At 44.3% G+C, this 15,645-nt stretch overlaps 1 protein-coding gene across 1 annotated transcript; it reads right to left on the bottom strand.

The window, feature by feature from the left end:
- Positions 1-6,562, bottom strand: LOC117049735 (serpin B3-like). Its single transcript, XM_033154616.1, has 6 exons — positions 6,395-6,562; positions 3,156-3,302; positions 2,574-2,691; positions 2,003-2,154; positions 1,080-1,247; positions 1-372 (listed from the first exon to the last, which is right to left on the bottom strand). The coding sequence occupies exons 1-6, from the start codon at positions 6,560-6,562 to the stop codon at positions 1-3; spliced, it is 1,125 nt and encodes a 374-aa protein (XP_033010507.1).
- Positions 6,563-15,645: the final 9,083 nt, after the last annotated feature.

The raw sequence follows: 15,645 nt of genomic DNA, 5'->3' as shown, positions 1-15,645 counted from the left end.
TTATTGTGGTTTAGCAAATCTGCCGAGAACAAGTATGCTTTGGGTGTGTTTGTGAAGGACATAGAAGACGAAAGAATGGTTAGCCCGAAACTCCACAGGTTCCTGATGTGGACGCCTATCCTTGGGGCAATGGACTGCCTCTGCTTCTTCACCACCCTCCTCATCAACCTCAAATAGAGCATTGTGAATAAACTGGGTCAGAACCACGTTCTCTGTTGTGGTTGCTCCAGAGAAATCCCCCTTTTTTCGATCAATCAGGTCGATTTCAGTTCTCTTCTCTAAGCTGAACTTGGGAAGAGCCACTTCCACCTCTACGGGCTTCAGATCACAGGATAAGTCAAGCAGATGCTCATGGCTTAGTCCAGCTTCCAGCTAGAGGAACAAACAGAAATGGCTGTGATATCATTTCAGTCCCAGGTTGAATCAAAACAACAGTGATCACAGCAGATAAGTAGGTAATAGTGTGTCCTTTCACAACAATATTATTAAATTTAAGAGCCATATGTGGGTAAGGTGATGGCCAGGTACATATAAGTGTTATGGAGAAGAGCATCATGGATATTAGTGGCCACTGAGACCATATACTGTAACACCGGTCCTGAAAGTCCTGCATTGGCTCCCAGTACTTTTCCGAGCACAATTCAAAGTGTTGGTGCTGACCTTTAAAGTCCTAAGCGGCCTCGGCTCAGTATACCTGAAGGAGCATCTCCACCCCCATTGTTCTGCCCAGACACTGAGGTCCATTGCCGAGGGCCTTCTGGCTATTCCCTCCCTGCAAGAAGTGAGGTTACAGAGAACAGGCAGAGGGCCTTCTCTGTAGTGGGACTTGTCCTATAGAACACCCTCCCATCAGATGTCAAGGAAATAAACAACTATCTGGCTTTTAGAAGACATCAGAAGGCAGCCCTGGTTAGAGACGTTTTTAATGTTTGATGTTTTATCATGTTTTTAATATTCTGTTGGGAGCTGCCTAGAGTGTCTGGGGAAACCCAGCCAGATGGCCAGGGTATAAATAATGTTGTTGTTGTTGTTGTTGTTGTTGTTGTCGTCGTCGTCATAGGAGCAGGAATATGATTTACCTGTTGAAGAGCCTCTGCACTGCAGTCTACTGGGAGCAATACAAACAAGCTCAGTTCATGGTTCTTGTAGGGAATCTCAAGAACCTGGACTTGAACATCGCATAGGTCAATTGTCCCGGCATTGTAGACACCCTTCCTGTGCATCAGCTGCACTGTGTGAGAATCCTTCTGTAAAGAACAGAAAAGGAGTAAATATTTCAAAAGAGCAAAGGAACTTATTTTGCTTTAGGGGGCTCCTTCCTTCCCCTGATTCTGAATATCCAAATTATAAAGGTGAGATTTACAACCCAAGCAACTGCCTCTGGTTTGCTGGGAAAGGGAGAGGTAGATAAAATGGACGCCATCTGTCAAGCACATCCTTTTTTTTAGAAGCCCCCTTGGAATAAGATATGCAAGATTGAGGGGAGAGGCCCAATATCTTCTGTTTATCCTGGATGAATAAATATGGGGAAAATATAATGGTAAGGATCTACCCTCTAAAATGTAAAAAGTAGTGAGCCTTCTAGTTCTTTGCAAGGCTACATGATTCCACCGAACTCCCAGGGAAAGAGAATGAAGAGAGCAGATTTTTCTCTTCCAAGATTTCAGCATCAATCCTGCTAAAATAAGTTATCCCCTTCCTTAATTGAAATAATGAGACTGGTGGTTAGTGGGCAAGTGAAACTCTGTTGTTACTCATGGGGCTTTAAGACATCTAAGCCTAGTTGTGTGGGAGCCATCATCTAAAAAGGGTGATGGCAGTTCAGCACTGCAGAGCCTTCCTTGGACCAAGTGTTTCGAGTGACTTTCATCAAGACCCTATTGGGGCAACTGAACTCCCACGAAAATCAGGCAATCTGGAAGTTGCAAGGCTACCCAACTATTTGCTCTCATTGTCTCTGCACAAAAGAAGCAAGGAAGCTAGGAATATGTTTCTAACTCACCTCATCTGCATGATATGGGTAAAACAGGGCTTCTTCTGTGAGCTCTTTGTCAAATTTCACTTCCCATTGTCCTTTGAAGTAGAGAGCATTCACCAACAGGAGCTGAGCAAAGCAATCAAAGCTGTCCTTGGGGAGAAGATCCTTGATTTTACCTGGGAAAGAAATGGATATAATAGGGTTAAAAAAATCAGGTTTTTAAAATATTATATTCCATAGTATCACTTCAAATAAAAAGGAGCATACATGTATGCTAGCTACTGTATTTATGGAGGGTAAATGGGCCAGCTTGAGTAGATAAAGTACTTAATTATACCCTGAGTATAATTTTTTGCAGCAGAACATGGACTTTGGGGTGCTTTAAGAAGCAAATAAAATATAATGGGCACCAGATTTACTTTTCCCATGTTTGTAGGACAGCAGAATAGACAGTGATTTCTTAGGTTATTCTTGGAGAATAAGAAAGATTTATCTGCTGATTTTTAGATCACTCAAACGAGGAACAACAATCAGAAGCTTTCCTTTCACACAAGTTAAGTCAGGAAGAATTTGTTAGTACATTGTGTGGTCTTACCATGTGTGCGGATTTCAACCCAAAGGTTGATGAGTCTCCTCACTTCCTCGGGGGCATTGTGCAAATCAACTCCATCCACTTCAGTCAGGTACAGTTTCAGAGCACAGAATATGAATTTCTGGACAGAATTAGAAAAACTGAATCCATGTATCAATGAATATAAAACAATAACAAATTGGTTATAACATCCAGGTTCATCTCTGATTTGAGATTATTAGAAGTAAGTACAGCTTCATGACCTCAAAGGTTTTGCATAATAGAAATGTTATTATTGATAGCCTTCTGGAAGCCATCAGAATTTTTTTTATTGAAAGGCTTCCTTCCTAACCACTGGTACTTCTTAACTACCTTGGATTTCGGTGTCCTTCCCTAGTTTCAGAACACCGGATTTTACTTGTGAAGTATTTAATAGAACAGGTAATAATTACTGTAATAGTTCCCTCTGGTGGCCTGGGAAGGAGGCACAGCATCACTGGATGGCAGTAACCCATTTATGGTAGAATACAGTCATTTGCAGGTTGCAATGTGCACTTGGTTCTTACAGTGCAGTGGAGCACCCACAGGGACCAAAATTAGCGTTACCTGGATGAAGGCAATGTCCTTGTTTCCATAGAGCTTGTTGGCAAAGCTCAGGGTATAGTTGGTGCTGGGCTCATTAAGAGTTGCAAGGATTTTGCTGAATGCCGTATGGATTCCTTCAGGCTTCTCACACTCATAGCAAGGAACATCCTGAGGATTCAAAAAAAGAAGGTTACCATACCTTTCCTAGTATAAGACTAGGTTTTCCCCCTTAAAAACCATGCTAAAGAGTGTGGGTCGTCTTATACTTGGGTAGTGGATAGGGTGGACGTTAGATTGGTTGCTGCTGTGGCTGTCAGCGGCTATTGTGCGTGTTATTGGTTGCGTTAATGAGCGGTGTTTATTGGCTGACACTGCAGCAACTGGGGGGGGGGGGTGATTGGCAGTTTTTGCCGGCGAGGGGACTGGAGGTGGATTTTGTGACGTGTGCTTAACAACCCTCAGCAATCCCCCCCAAAAAGCTCAACAACTTTTTTTGTCATCTCCTCCCATTTTATGAAATTTCATTCTTATACACGGGGGCATCTTAGACACTGAAAAGTACAGCAATTCTCATGACACTTGGCTGCAAATCTCATTATTAACTTTACTTGGTCCAGAATACATGCAAACCAACAAGGCCAAGCTACTGGATTTTTAATTCTTTATTGGATGACCTTGGGTCGGTCACTATGTCTGTAACATTGATCTAGATCAAACATTGATCTCTATCAATAGGTTCTTCAATTCCAGTTCAGTTAGAAGAAAGGAATAAGATATCTTCATTGGCATAAAAATACACGAACCTTTCAATACGTCCTGTAAACCAAGGGCTGCATTCAACATACCCGTATTTTTTGCTCCATAAGATGCTCTTAGTTTTTAGAGGAGGAAAGGGGGGGAAGCCCCATTTTTGGGGGGGGATCAGCTCACAGTAGTGCAGCTTCTTTTGCAAAGGGGGAAAGCCCCATTTTTTGAGGATCAGCTCAAAGTTGTTGAGCTTACTTTGCAAAGGGGAAAAAAATCCTGTTTTTATGGGGTTCAACTCACAGTTCTGCAGCTTCTTTAGGAACGGAAAGGGAGCCGTTTCTACAGTTTCTAGACAGATAATCTAATCAGCCAGTCACATGTCACTGGGGAAACAAACAGCCTCTGTCTGCAGAACATTCAACAATGGAGGCCTGGGCAGGGGGCCGGGGCCGGAAAGGGAGCCAGTGATCGACCACACATTCACTCCATAAGACGCACAGACATTTCCCCTTACTTTTTAGGAGGAAAAAAGTGTGTCTTGTGGAGCAAAAAAATATGGTAGTGTTAATTATCTCCTTGTATGTGCGGAATAACTTCCACTTGCATAGTGGAACTTCCCTCCCTCTTTTCACCTGTGTCCACCAAATCTGTTCTGGTCCCTGCTTTAACCCTCTGGAGCAGATTTGGGGGTGGCAGACTTGGGGTATGCTTGGGGAGGAGGCTGGTAATCCCAGTGCACAAGCCAAGGTTGTTTCACTTCTGCAATCATTTAGTTAAATACTGCCCAAGATTGCACTAATACTGCAGAGAAGATGCAAATATTCGTATGTTCTTGTGCCTGTTTCACTTGAGTTTTACATCTGAGTATTTTGCTGCAAATGTATTTGTGAAAATGATGTCTGCACTTTCATGCGAAGAATTGATTGAACACTCTTCCTTCAAATATATTTCCCCCCAACACACATGAAGTTTGATGTTGAGTTTAAACAGGAGAGAATGCTAATATGCCACTTGGATTTATGGGATAGGGAGCAATCTTGTACATACATTTGAAGTTCTTAATCTGGTTGATGAACCTCTGAGACTTTTGGCTGCTTCCAAATATCTACTGTTTCTGGTTTTGTCACTCTCCTTCACTTCATCCCAGTGCAGGACCTTGAATGAAATGGTAACATGGCTTCAGTTACATAGGCAATATAAAAGCAGTACTTAAGAACTTGAAACATATGGTTTCCTAGGTCTCATACACCACAAGGTGTCATTGTCAATCAAACACAGAGTAGATATCTGCTTATATCTCAAACTTGTGAATGATTTGACATGTTTGGAACATCATATCTCAACCACGCCAAATTAATGATCCAAACATCCATTGAGCTTCAGGCAACCTGAAGTTTCAGTTAATATTACATTCAGTTGATAGTAACAAGTCACATTGGCATTGAGAAACAGAGGAAAGGGGTATTTTCTACATATACATATATTTAGCGTTGCAATATTTCAAAATCCAGATACAAAACGTTTTCTTTTTCTTTTTTGCAAACTCTCCAAAGAAAAAGAAGTTTGTTAGGTTTTTTTTTCTTGCCGGGGGGGGGGATTCGCCCCCAAAAATGTCTGGTTTTCCCAGACATTTTGATCTATTTGAGAAAAAGATTGCACGGACACCATTTTCAACAGACAAATCCTGGCTATGTCCAGGAAATTCCAGATGTTTGGCAGCACTACATATATTGTCTATGAAGCGATTCACTTGTATTACATCTCTACACATGTATCAGCTTTTGTACACATCCTTTCTTCCAGGCATGCACATTCTAAGACATCCTTGTTTAAGATGCTATTTTAGGATTGTAATGAGAAAGTAAATGTTCAGATTGAAAAAATAATCAAATAGGCTCAGTACATAGGAGGAATCCCTTTGGATTCGGAAATAGCATTTCTATAATAATTTTCAGAAACTGATCAACAACTTTCCCAGAACGATCTCATTGCTTACCTAATATTGGAAGACTGGAAGACTCTAAACACAGACCTGTCTGAGATCTGGATCTCACAACTATGCGACCTAATATTAATGGACAAACTGGCAACCCATGTCTGAGAGAGGTGAACAGACAAGAAAATCACTGCTTTTCCATCAACCTGGCATAGTTTTATTACATATGCAGTATCAATAGTGGTTACGGGCCTCTAAGTACACATGGAAACTTGTTATAATCACTATAATTCACTATAATTTGTTATAATCACTATAATTCAGTTTAAGAACTGAAATGGCTTAGAAGTTAAATGTAATTAAATAGATATCTGGTGCCTCCATATGTGTGGATGGGGGATTGTTCAATAATAATTTTTGTTTCATTAAGTAAAAAAAATGGGGAGGGGGAATTCAGATGAATTGTAACCAGTGATTATAACAATAACTGTAATAATTGGTGTGGACCAGTGATGGGAAGCTATTTGCCACTGAACCTAGTTTGAAGGCTGCATCTCTTCTGCTTGTTTATTCTCACCTTCTCGACCTCAGCTGCCTGTTCATTTCCAGATGCATAAGCACTCAGGCCTAGAGCCGAGATGAGGTTCACAGGGGACAGCAGGACATTGTTATCTGTGAGATCTTGGGCCACACGGTGGAAAAAGTCAACAGCAAATTTAGCATTGGCTTCAGGCAGGGTGGTCATGACGGAATTCAGAAGCTCTAAGGGAAGACCAGAATGAGTCATTTTTTTACAAGCTGTTTTGATTTGTTTTGTTCCTGCTACTACACCCATTCATCAAAAACAATTTTGAAGAACTACCTAGGATAAAAGAATTATTGCGAAGGGGTCTGGCTGCACTCCTCGCGTCAGACCCCGATGTGGCACTTCTGTGGCACAGCGCCCTTCTGAGCATGCGCATTCCCCCCTCCCAAGCTCAACAAACTAAAAAACCCAGACAATTCATGTAAAATCAAAAAATCTGTCCGGAGCCACATAGGGCGCCAAAAAGAGGACATGTCCAGGAAAACCTAGATTTATGGCAACCCCAAATTAGGTAATGAAAAAAATATAACGGGAAGTGAGTTTAACAGAGGCGGATTTAGGACAGTGCAAGCAGTTCCCCCAAGTTAAGGGGGACACCACAACTATAATGTGGAGCACGCACAGAATGGAAGGCAAGAGGTAGAATGTGCCAAATTTTGACCTTCTACAAAGCACTGCTGAAATTTGAAAGACCAGAGTCCGCCTGCCAGGGGCTGGACTGAGGAGGAATGGTGCCCCCCCTTCTCCTGAACCTTCCTAAGAACAAGAGGACAGTATAGATTTAGAACAGTGGTATGCAGAAGGACATAGTTCAGAGGCTGCAGAGGGAAGAAGCTGGGAAGAAGACGCACCAGGGGAGAGACAGCTGACAGAGTCGGTATCTTTGGAAAGCATTCCCCCCAGGACCAGGTGAGCATTGAGAGTAGTAGAACAGAAAACTCAGAGGCAGAAAGCCCAGATTGGCCAACGCAGTGGTGACGTAGAACAGGAGAGACGTAGGGGGTGGGATTTTACTTGGAGCAACGCCATTATCCAAGGGAGACTGCATTTCTTTGTCTTTCACTGTGAATATTGAATAAATTAATTGGTAAGAACTTTTATTGTCTATCTGAATCTTGGCTGCCACCGTGGGAGGGACTGAATTCCCCGAAGCCTGACACCACCCCTGCAAATGCTCAGAGTATTTTCTTTCTGTTTTGGGGGCTGCCAAAATGTTTTTTCTCAGAACTTGGTAGGTGGTGTGAAACTGTGCATGCTCAGAGTGTTTATTATTATTTTTTGTAGTCCATGGGAGCTTATTAATAATAAATTTGTTAGACTTTAAGGGCATAATTTTGGTTCCTTATTTTATGTATTCCTTTTTTGAGGGGGAGGGGCCCCTATTTTGAGAACTGCAGCAGAGCCTCCCTGCCACTTTGATTTGGCCTTGGGTAAAAGGAGAGCTACTCACCTTGGATTCAGTTGCGACGATAAGAGGCTGGCAGGTGAATGTGATGCTCTCCTCCAGTGAGATGCTTGTATTTATACTGATCTCATTACACCATTAAACAGATTTGCATTTATAAATCAGCAAAAAAAAATTGATTAAAACAAATTTACATAACGAAAACAGCGCGAGGCAAAACCTGGTCATTTGTAATAATCATACCTAATTACCGCAGGTGAACTACATATGCTGCAGATATGACTTTGTATAATTACATATATTTCAGCTGCTGCAAACAGGTGGATTACGACACACCCTTTCAGCAATGAAGATGTTTGTGCATTGTCAGTGTGCTCACGGAACTCCAAATAATGACTCTCGAAAACATCCCCATTATAGAACTATCCCTTAAAGCCAGTATTATTTTACCAAGGGAATCTGTTGAAAGAATGGGTGTCCCTTTAGGCTAGAAATGCAGAGGGTTGTTTCCTTGTTCCCCAAATTCCCCTTGAATGTCCTCTGGTGCTGTGAAAAATGACAGGGCTTTGAGCACACTGGACAGTATTGAGTTAATGTGTCTGGTCAGCAAAAAGGATTTCCACTTGCGCAATGGGACTTCCCCCTCTCCCAAGACCTTTGGAGGAGGACGACTCGGGTATATTTGGCCAGGATTCCTTGTTTGGTCTATTTGTACATTATTTTTAGTTGCTATTCAGCTGTTTTGATTAGCTGATTCATTGATTTTGTTTTGCACTACCTAAAGGAGGGCGGGGCAGAAATACTGTCTGCATAGGTAAGATCTACATGGGTGTAAATCTTGGATACAAAATAATAAAAATAAGGAGAAGACAAACAATATGCGGATATTACAACATCATCTAAATAGGTCGAATAAACAACATATTAAAAATCCTGTCATAATGCAAACGAAACCACAGTGCCAAAAATTAAGATTTCCAATTTAACCATTCACCTATCACTAGACAGCACAGTTGGTAACATGCAAATTATCCAGTCTTTATCGTGGTGGCTGGGGTTGCCATATTTCAAGAGGTAAAAATCCAGACACAAAAAGTTGTTGAGCTTTTTTAAGGCAATTGCCCAATAGCCCCTCTGGCCATGCCAGAGCCAGAAACAGTGCCTGGGTTCCCTGCCAAGAGCCCGAGTCTGAACCAAATCTAGGACATCTGCTTTAAAATGTAAAATCGCCCCCCCCCCATGATGGGCATGTAGGACACCCTAAAAGGGGACGTGTCTTGGCATTCCCGGTTGTATTGCAACACTAGATAATGCCCCAGAATGACACTAGGCATCTCCTCTGAAGATAAGATGCAAACCCATTTCATGGAACAAGGAAGAGGACATTTATATCAAGGAAGAAAATACTTGACTTAGATGGGAATTGACTGGTAAAGCATTCATTATACATCCCACACACTGCTAGAGTGTGTTTGGACACATCCAGTGTTGGGTTTCCATATTTCAAAAGGTTTTGCAAAATCACTAACATCGGCTGCCATAATTCCAGAATTTCCCAGACATTTCAACGATTTCTGCCTGGACACTGCTTGCGGCTGCAGTATTCCAGATATGCCCAGGAAATTCTGGACGTATGGCAACCCTAAGTCAGCTGCCATTTTACTTCCTACAATGTTTGGACAGTGTCATTGTATGGTTTGGTCACTAGGTGGCAATGGAGTTATTTATGTCTAGATGGGAGCCAGAAATGTCTTGTTCTCCAGTTGTTGTTTAAGATAGACAAGTTGCTAGGCAAGAACTTCATTATGTAATGTAAGCTTTACATGGCAGGCAAGGCATTGCGGGAAATGTAAACAGCAGCTTCCAGCCACCCACCCAGCATAGCTGTCAACTTTCGGATTTGAAAATAAGGGATCAGCAGCCTCACCTGCTGAGTCACATGGCATTGGTGGGCGGAGCCAGAAGCAAAAGTGGGTGGAGCAGCTAGAATGCATCTGCGCTCTTCCCTAGATCAAGCTGCTTTGGGCCTCAGCCGCGCCGCCGCCTCTGGTCGCTATACAGCCCAGCTGGCCAGCCCACCTCGCCTCTCCCACAGCAGCCCCAACAGTCACCTCTGTCAGGTTCGCTATCGCTCTCTCTCCCCCGCACAAGCTTGGCGGCATCTGGCGACCAGGCTCGCCCATTGGTTGACGCGTCCGCACGGAGCCTGGCGTCATTGGTCTCCGTGGCTGTGTGTACACAATCGGCGGTGCCACTCGGAAGCAGATGGGCAAGAGGGAAGGGGCGGGGCTCAAGTTCTGGAACGGGCCTTAAGGCAACTTGTGGGGCGGGGGGGAGAGAGAAGGGGGCGTGTCGCCGGAAGCCAATGGCGGCGGCCGCGGCTCCTTGCCGCCCACAAGCCCCGCTTAAACAGATATGGGGGGGCCTTCGCAACCAGTCTCTCCTCCTCCTCCTTTCCCCTCCTCCTCCTCCCCCCTCCCCTGTCTGCTGCCTGTCTGCAGCTAGTCTGGCTCTTAGTGACAGCAGGCAAAGAACGGGGGAGACGGGGAAGGAAGGGAGTCCTTTGACAACCCGGGAATATACGGGTTTTTGAGTAATCCGGGGAAGCAGCGGGAAACGCGTTTAAAAACGGGGGAATCCTGGCCAATACGGGATACTTGACAGCTATGCCACCCAACTTCCTGTGCTCCCACATCCCCACTCCTACCACTGCCACCGAATGAAAACATGAGCAGGGGACCACTGGTGGGAGGCATGCTACTTTCCCTACTGTTTCTAAAGTGAGCTTAAAAGAACTGGATGTTCCCGTCTGCTTTTAATTCATGCGGCTATTGTATTTAATAACAACAACAACAACAAGTGTAGAGTCAGTGATTTTTAGTGCTAGTACTCACTGGTAAGGAGTACCATCAGTTTTTATTTGTTTCCCATGACAGCCATTTTTTTCTGGTACACATGGCAATTTTATCAATAGATTAGTATGGGCACCTAATTTTTTTAAACCAAAAATATGTGCTCTCTCTTTTTCTTTCTCTTTGCATATATAAGTGTGTGTGTGTGTGTACGCGCGAGCGCTGTAAATAAAGGCATATATCATAAAGTCTCCACTGTGCCTCATTTCTGAAGGAAACACAAACCCTGGATAAGCAGCTGGACTCCTGAGATCTTGCACCACTGTAGAGAAAGGGGTGGTGTGCAACACTGGTGTTAGAAGTGGGACCTGTATTTCCTGGAGGAAAGGCCTGAGAGAGAAGAAGAAGAAGAAGAAGAAGAAGAAGAAGAAGAAGAAGAAGAAGAAGAAGAAGAAGAAGAAGAAGAAGAATTTATTATTTATATGTCGCCCATCTGACTGGGTTGCCCCAGCCACTCTGGGTGGCTCCCAACAAAATATAGTAAAAATGCAATACAACATCAGCTAGGTGTGCCTGAAGTAAAATAAATAAATAAATAAGCAAAAATGGAAGCAAAAATAGCCACACAGATAAAGCTGATGACGGAGCAGCAGAGTGGGCAGCTTGAGAGAATGGAGCAAAGGCAGAGCCAGAGTTTTGAGCAACTGCTCCAGCAGCAAATCCAGCAACAGTTACAGCAGTTTGATAGATAGGCTGCTGACAAAATGGGGGAAGAAACCTCAGTGGAGAGGGGGAAAGTGACTGCAAGCGAGGTGAGAGCCCTGCCTTATGAAGTGCTGCAAGGGGTTGGAAGTCCAGAGCATGGCTGAGCAGCGGAGGAGCTTAGACTGCAAAAAGATGCAAGCTGTAGTGGAAGACGATGGGGGAGATGATGACTCAGAGAAGGACGGGCTCCCTGGGATTGGGGAGCAGAAGGAATTTGGGGTCCGTGAAAGCATGCACAAGGAACATTCAGCTCCTGCTGAATGGGAAATTGTTCTTCAGGAATTAGGGGAGAATCTAGTGCCTGTGAGAAAGGCAGCAGTTTCCTGTGTGGTCAGGAGAAGCCAGAGGAGCAGCAGGCTCCTGGTGAATTTGCAATGGAAAAAGAAATTGTGCTGACAGTGTTTCCCTGTGTGCTTGAGAAAATGGTGGTGCCTTTCTGAGTGTGGGGAACACCCAGGAGCAAAGCAAGGCTTGTGTGCCTGCAGAACCGGGTGAGGTTGAAATCACCAGGGAGTTTGCCTCTTCAACAGCTACTTGAACAGAGAACTATGTGTAAACCCCAATACAAAGCACCATGCAGGAAGCTGCTCAGTGTGGGGTGGGGTGGGCAGGGGTTTGTGTTCTGCTTTCTGAGACTGTTTACTACAATAATCCTTCCAGCAAATCTTAGCAATAGGTAAAGGGGCCCCGGACTGTTAAGTCCAGTGGCAGAGGACTCTGGGGTTGCGGCACTCATCTCGCTTTATTGGCCAAGGGAGCCGGCATACAGCTTCCGGGTCATGTGGCCAGCATGACTAAGCCGCTTCTGACGAACCAGAGCAGTGCACGGAAACGTTGTTTACCTTCCCGCCGGAGCAGTACCTATTTATCTACTTGCACTTTGATGTGCTTTTGAACTGCTAGGTTGGCAGGAGCAAGTACTGAGCAACGGGAGCTCACCCCGTTGCGTGAATTTGAACCACCGACCTTCTGATTGGCAAGCCCTAGGCTCTGTGGTTTAACCCACAGCACCACCTGCGTCCCTAATCTTAGCAATAGGTTTCTTTTAAACGCTGTGGACTGTACAGTGGTACCTCTGGATGCGAATGGGATCCGTTCCGGAGCCCCGTTTGCATCATGAGCAGAACGCATCATGAAGCATTGCGTCTGTGCATGTGCGTGACGCAATTCAGTGCTTTGCGTATGCGCATGACGTCATTTCATTCATCTGCACATGCGCGAACCGTCGAACCCGGAAGTAACCTGTTCCGGTACTTCCAGGTTCAACGCGTCATAACCCGCGCCGAACGCAACCCACAGCAGCCGTAACACGAGGTATGACTGTATGTGTTTGTGGGGGGGGGGGGGTTTACATGTTTCTGGTGGTGGGAACCCATTGATAATTTTTAGAAATTGAACTGATAAATGATTTTTAGGAAATGTTCTGTTGGCGGTGTGTGTTTTTAGAAGTTCTCCTGTGCTGCAGGAAAGCAAAAGAAATAAGAAGGCCTGGTGGGGCATCTCGATTCTGGGAACTGTAGGAAAGGAATGGGCTGCTAAAATGTTATGGTGTTATGATTTGCTTTACTACTACCACTACTACTACTACTACTACTACTACTCTAAATGCCTTTACCAACTTTTCTGTAATTCTTTTACACATCTGGGGCAGATGTGCTTTTCTTAGAGGAGGGTAATGCTACAAGTTTTGGGTGCCAGGCACCACTAATTTATAGGGTTAGTAAATGTTAGAAATAAAATGCTTGGATCATTAACCTGGGTGACAAATGTTAGATTTAGCAGTGTTAAAATGCAGGCAGTTTCAGTTTCCTGATCTGGAATCACCTGGAGAGAATAGCCATCATGCAGTATGAAAGAAAGCAATAATTAACGAAGTGGTTACTCTGGGCTGGACAGGAGAGGAGTGTGAGCCCCTTCTCCCATCAGGGGATGGTGAACAGAGGCAAAAGCCAGGTCCAGAGCTTCAGGTGTGGATGACATAGATGTTGAATATAGTGATTTAATTCACTGAAATTGTGAATGCTTCTATGCATTATTATGTGTTTAAATTTGAATGGTTGGTATGTGAATACTAGGGAGTTTTCTGGTAGTTTGCTTGTGATTGGCTAACATTGGTCACATGGGGGTATCTAGTGAAGGAGAGACTCCATTTTATATGAAGCAAGATAACTGTGTTTTAGAATCCACTGTGAACACTGCTACCGTATTTTTGCTCCATAAGACGCACCTGAACATAAGATGCACCTAGTTTTTAGAGGAGGAAAGGGGGAAAGCCCTGGGTTTTTTTTGAGGATCAGCTCAAAGTGGTGCAGCTGTTTTTGAAAAGGGAAAAGCCCTGTTTTTTTGAGGAGCAGCTCAAAGTGGTGCAGCTTTTTTTACAAAGGGAAAAGCCCAGCTTTTTGAGGATCAGCTCAAAGTGGTGCAGCTTTTTTTTTTGCAAAGGCCCTGTTTTTTCAGGATCAGCTGGAAGTGGTGCAGCTTCTTTGTCAAAGAGGAAAAGCCCCGTTTTTATGGGGTTCAACTCACAGTTCTGCAGCTTCTAGTCCTGCAGCCATTTCTACAGTTTCCAGACAGATAATCTAATCAGCCAGTCACATGTAGCTGGGGAAACAAACAGCCTCCCTCTGCATTCAACAATGGAGGCCTGGGCAAGGGGGCGGGGCTGGAAAGGGAGCCTTATCTCTCTCCCGATCACTTGCTGAACAGCTGTTCAGCGGCTTCCTTTCAACACCCCCTTCTCTCTGGATAGCCGAGAACAACTGTCTTTTATTTTAACCAAGCCTTTTGTGAGTATGTTTAGTTAGTTATATTTTACAACTCTTTCCTGATTGTACTCTTTCCTAAGAAACGTGTAACCTTGTTTTAATCTCTTTCTTTTTAAATAAACTTTTGAACTATAGTTCTGTTGCCTTGTTTTGCCTTTGGTTAATAGCGAAGCTGAGTCCAGCGTCTGACCGCTTGGACCCTACCAGGTTTTCTGAAATATCCTTAGGGCTACGCGATAAAGTGGGCCAAGGCGTGAAGCCTGTATAATTAAGGTGGAGGTGTGACTCCCTGACACCTCTACTCGGGCTTCACAGCAAGGGAGTGGTGGCAGCGTACCGGTGTGCATTGGGTCATGCTTTTGGGTTCCTACAGCCTCCCCCCCCGCCTAGTAACAGCTCTACGGGGCTCAGAGGCAGATAATCGCGGAAAGGAGGAGGAGGGGCTGTGAGAAATCCGCTACATGGTGTCCTTTTGGCCCCTAGGCAATTCAGTTCCAGGGACCATGCATTCGCTCCCTAAGACGCACAGACATTTCCCCTTACATTTCAGGAGGGAAAAAGTGTGTCTTATGGAGCGAAAAATATGGGGAGTGGAATCAAGTGTTGGAGTGCTTCTTCTCTGCTTCAAGGAAAGAGAGGAAAACTGCAGGAGAAGGTAAAAGTGGACATCTCTCATAGGCACTGCAACACATGGCCTAACTGAGATACAGAAGGCTAAAAGGGCTGATCTCTGAAAAGAGAGGAAAAATACAGTTGTTTGGAAGTTAGAAGAAGAGACTGTAAGCCCATGCTTGGATAAGCATGTGACTCTAAACATTATGCTCCCACTTACCTATAAGTTTCTGCAAGTAAAATTTTTGAATGTTAAAGCTTGGATATTGGTTTAATTTTCAAAGAAGAGTGTCAGTCACATATATGATTTTAGCTTCTTAGCTGTGTTTTCACTACAGGGGAGAGATCCATGGAGCCTGCTAGCTGCGAGAGGGAGAAGTGGGGGGGCAGAACGCTCTGTGAGCTGAGGGTGACAGGCTGGAACAAAGGGACCGAGGTGGCACGGTGGATTTCTCTGCCTGTCGACCAAAGCCTGCTGCACCTATGAAAGGACCAAAGGACCTTCTCTATTGTTAGATCCTTCCAGGAGCTCTCCAGCACCCTCCTGGCCCACAGCCACCAGACAGTGCAGTGAGCACAAGAATACATGGATGAGTTGCTGGACTACATAGAGCACAGCACACATACCACTCTCTTGGCTGCTGGGGCCTTTCAAAGTCACTGCCAAGCTGCCTGTTGAATCTTCAGAACCAGCAGAGTGTAATGCTGGAACTCCCTCCATAGTAAACCAAGGTTGTATATATGTGTAAATAAAACCATATAGACACTACAGTCTCCACTGTGCCTCATTTCTGAAGCAAACACAAACCCAGGGTAAGCTCACTGCTGTGGGGATAGGAATAA

This window comes from Lacerta agilis, chromosome 7 (assembly GCF_009819535.1).
Source record: "Lacerta agilis isolate rLacAgi1 chromosome 7, rLacAgi1.pri, whole genome shotgun sequence".
Taxonomy (NCBI): Eukaryota; Metazoa; Chordata; class Lepidosauria; order Squamata; family Lacertidae; genus Lacerta; species Lacerta agilis.
Note: the sequence above shows the minus strand (reverse complement) of the source record. Positions and strands in the feature narration are given on the sequence as shown.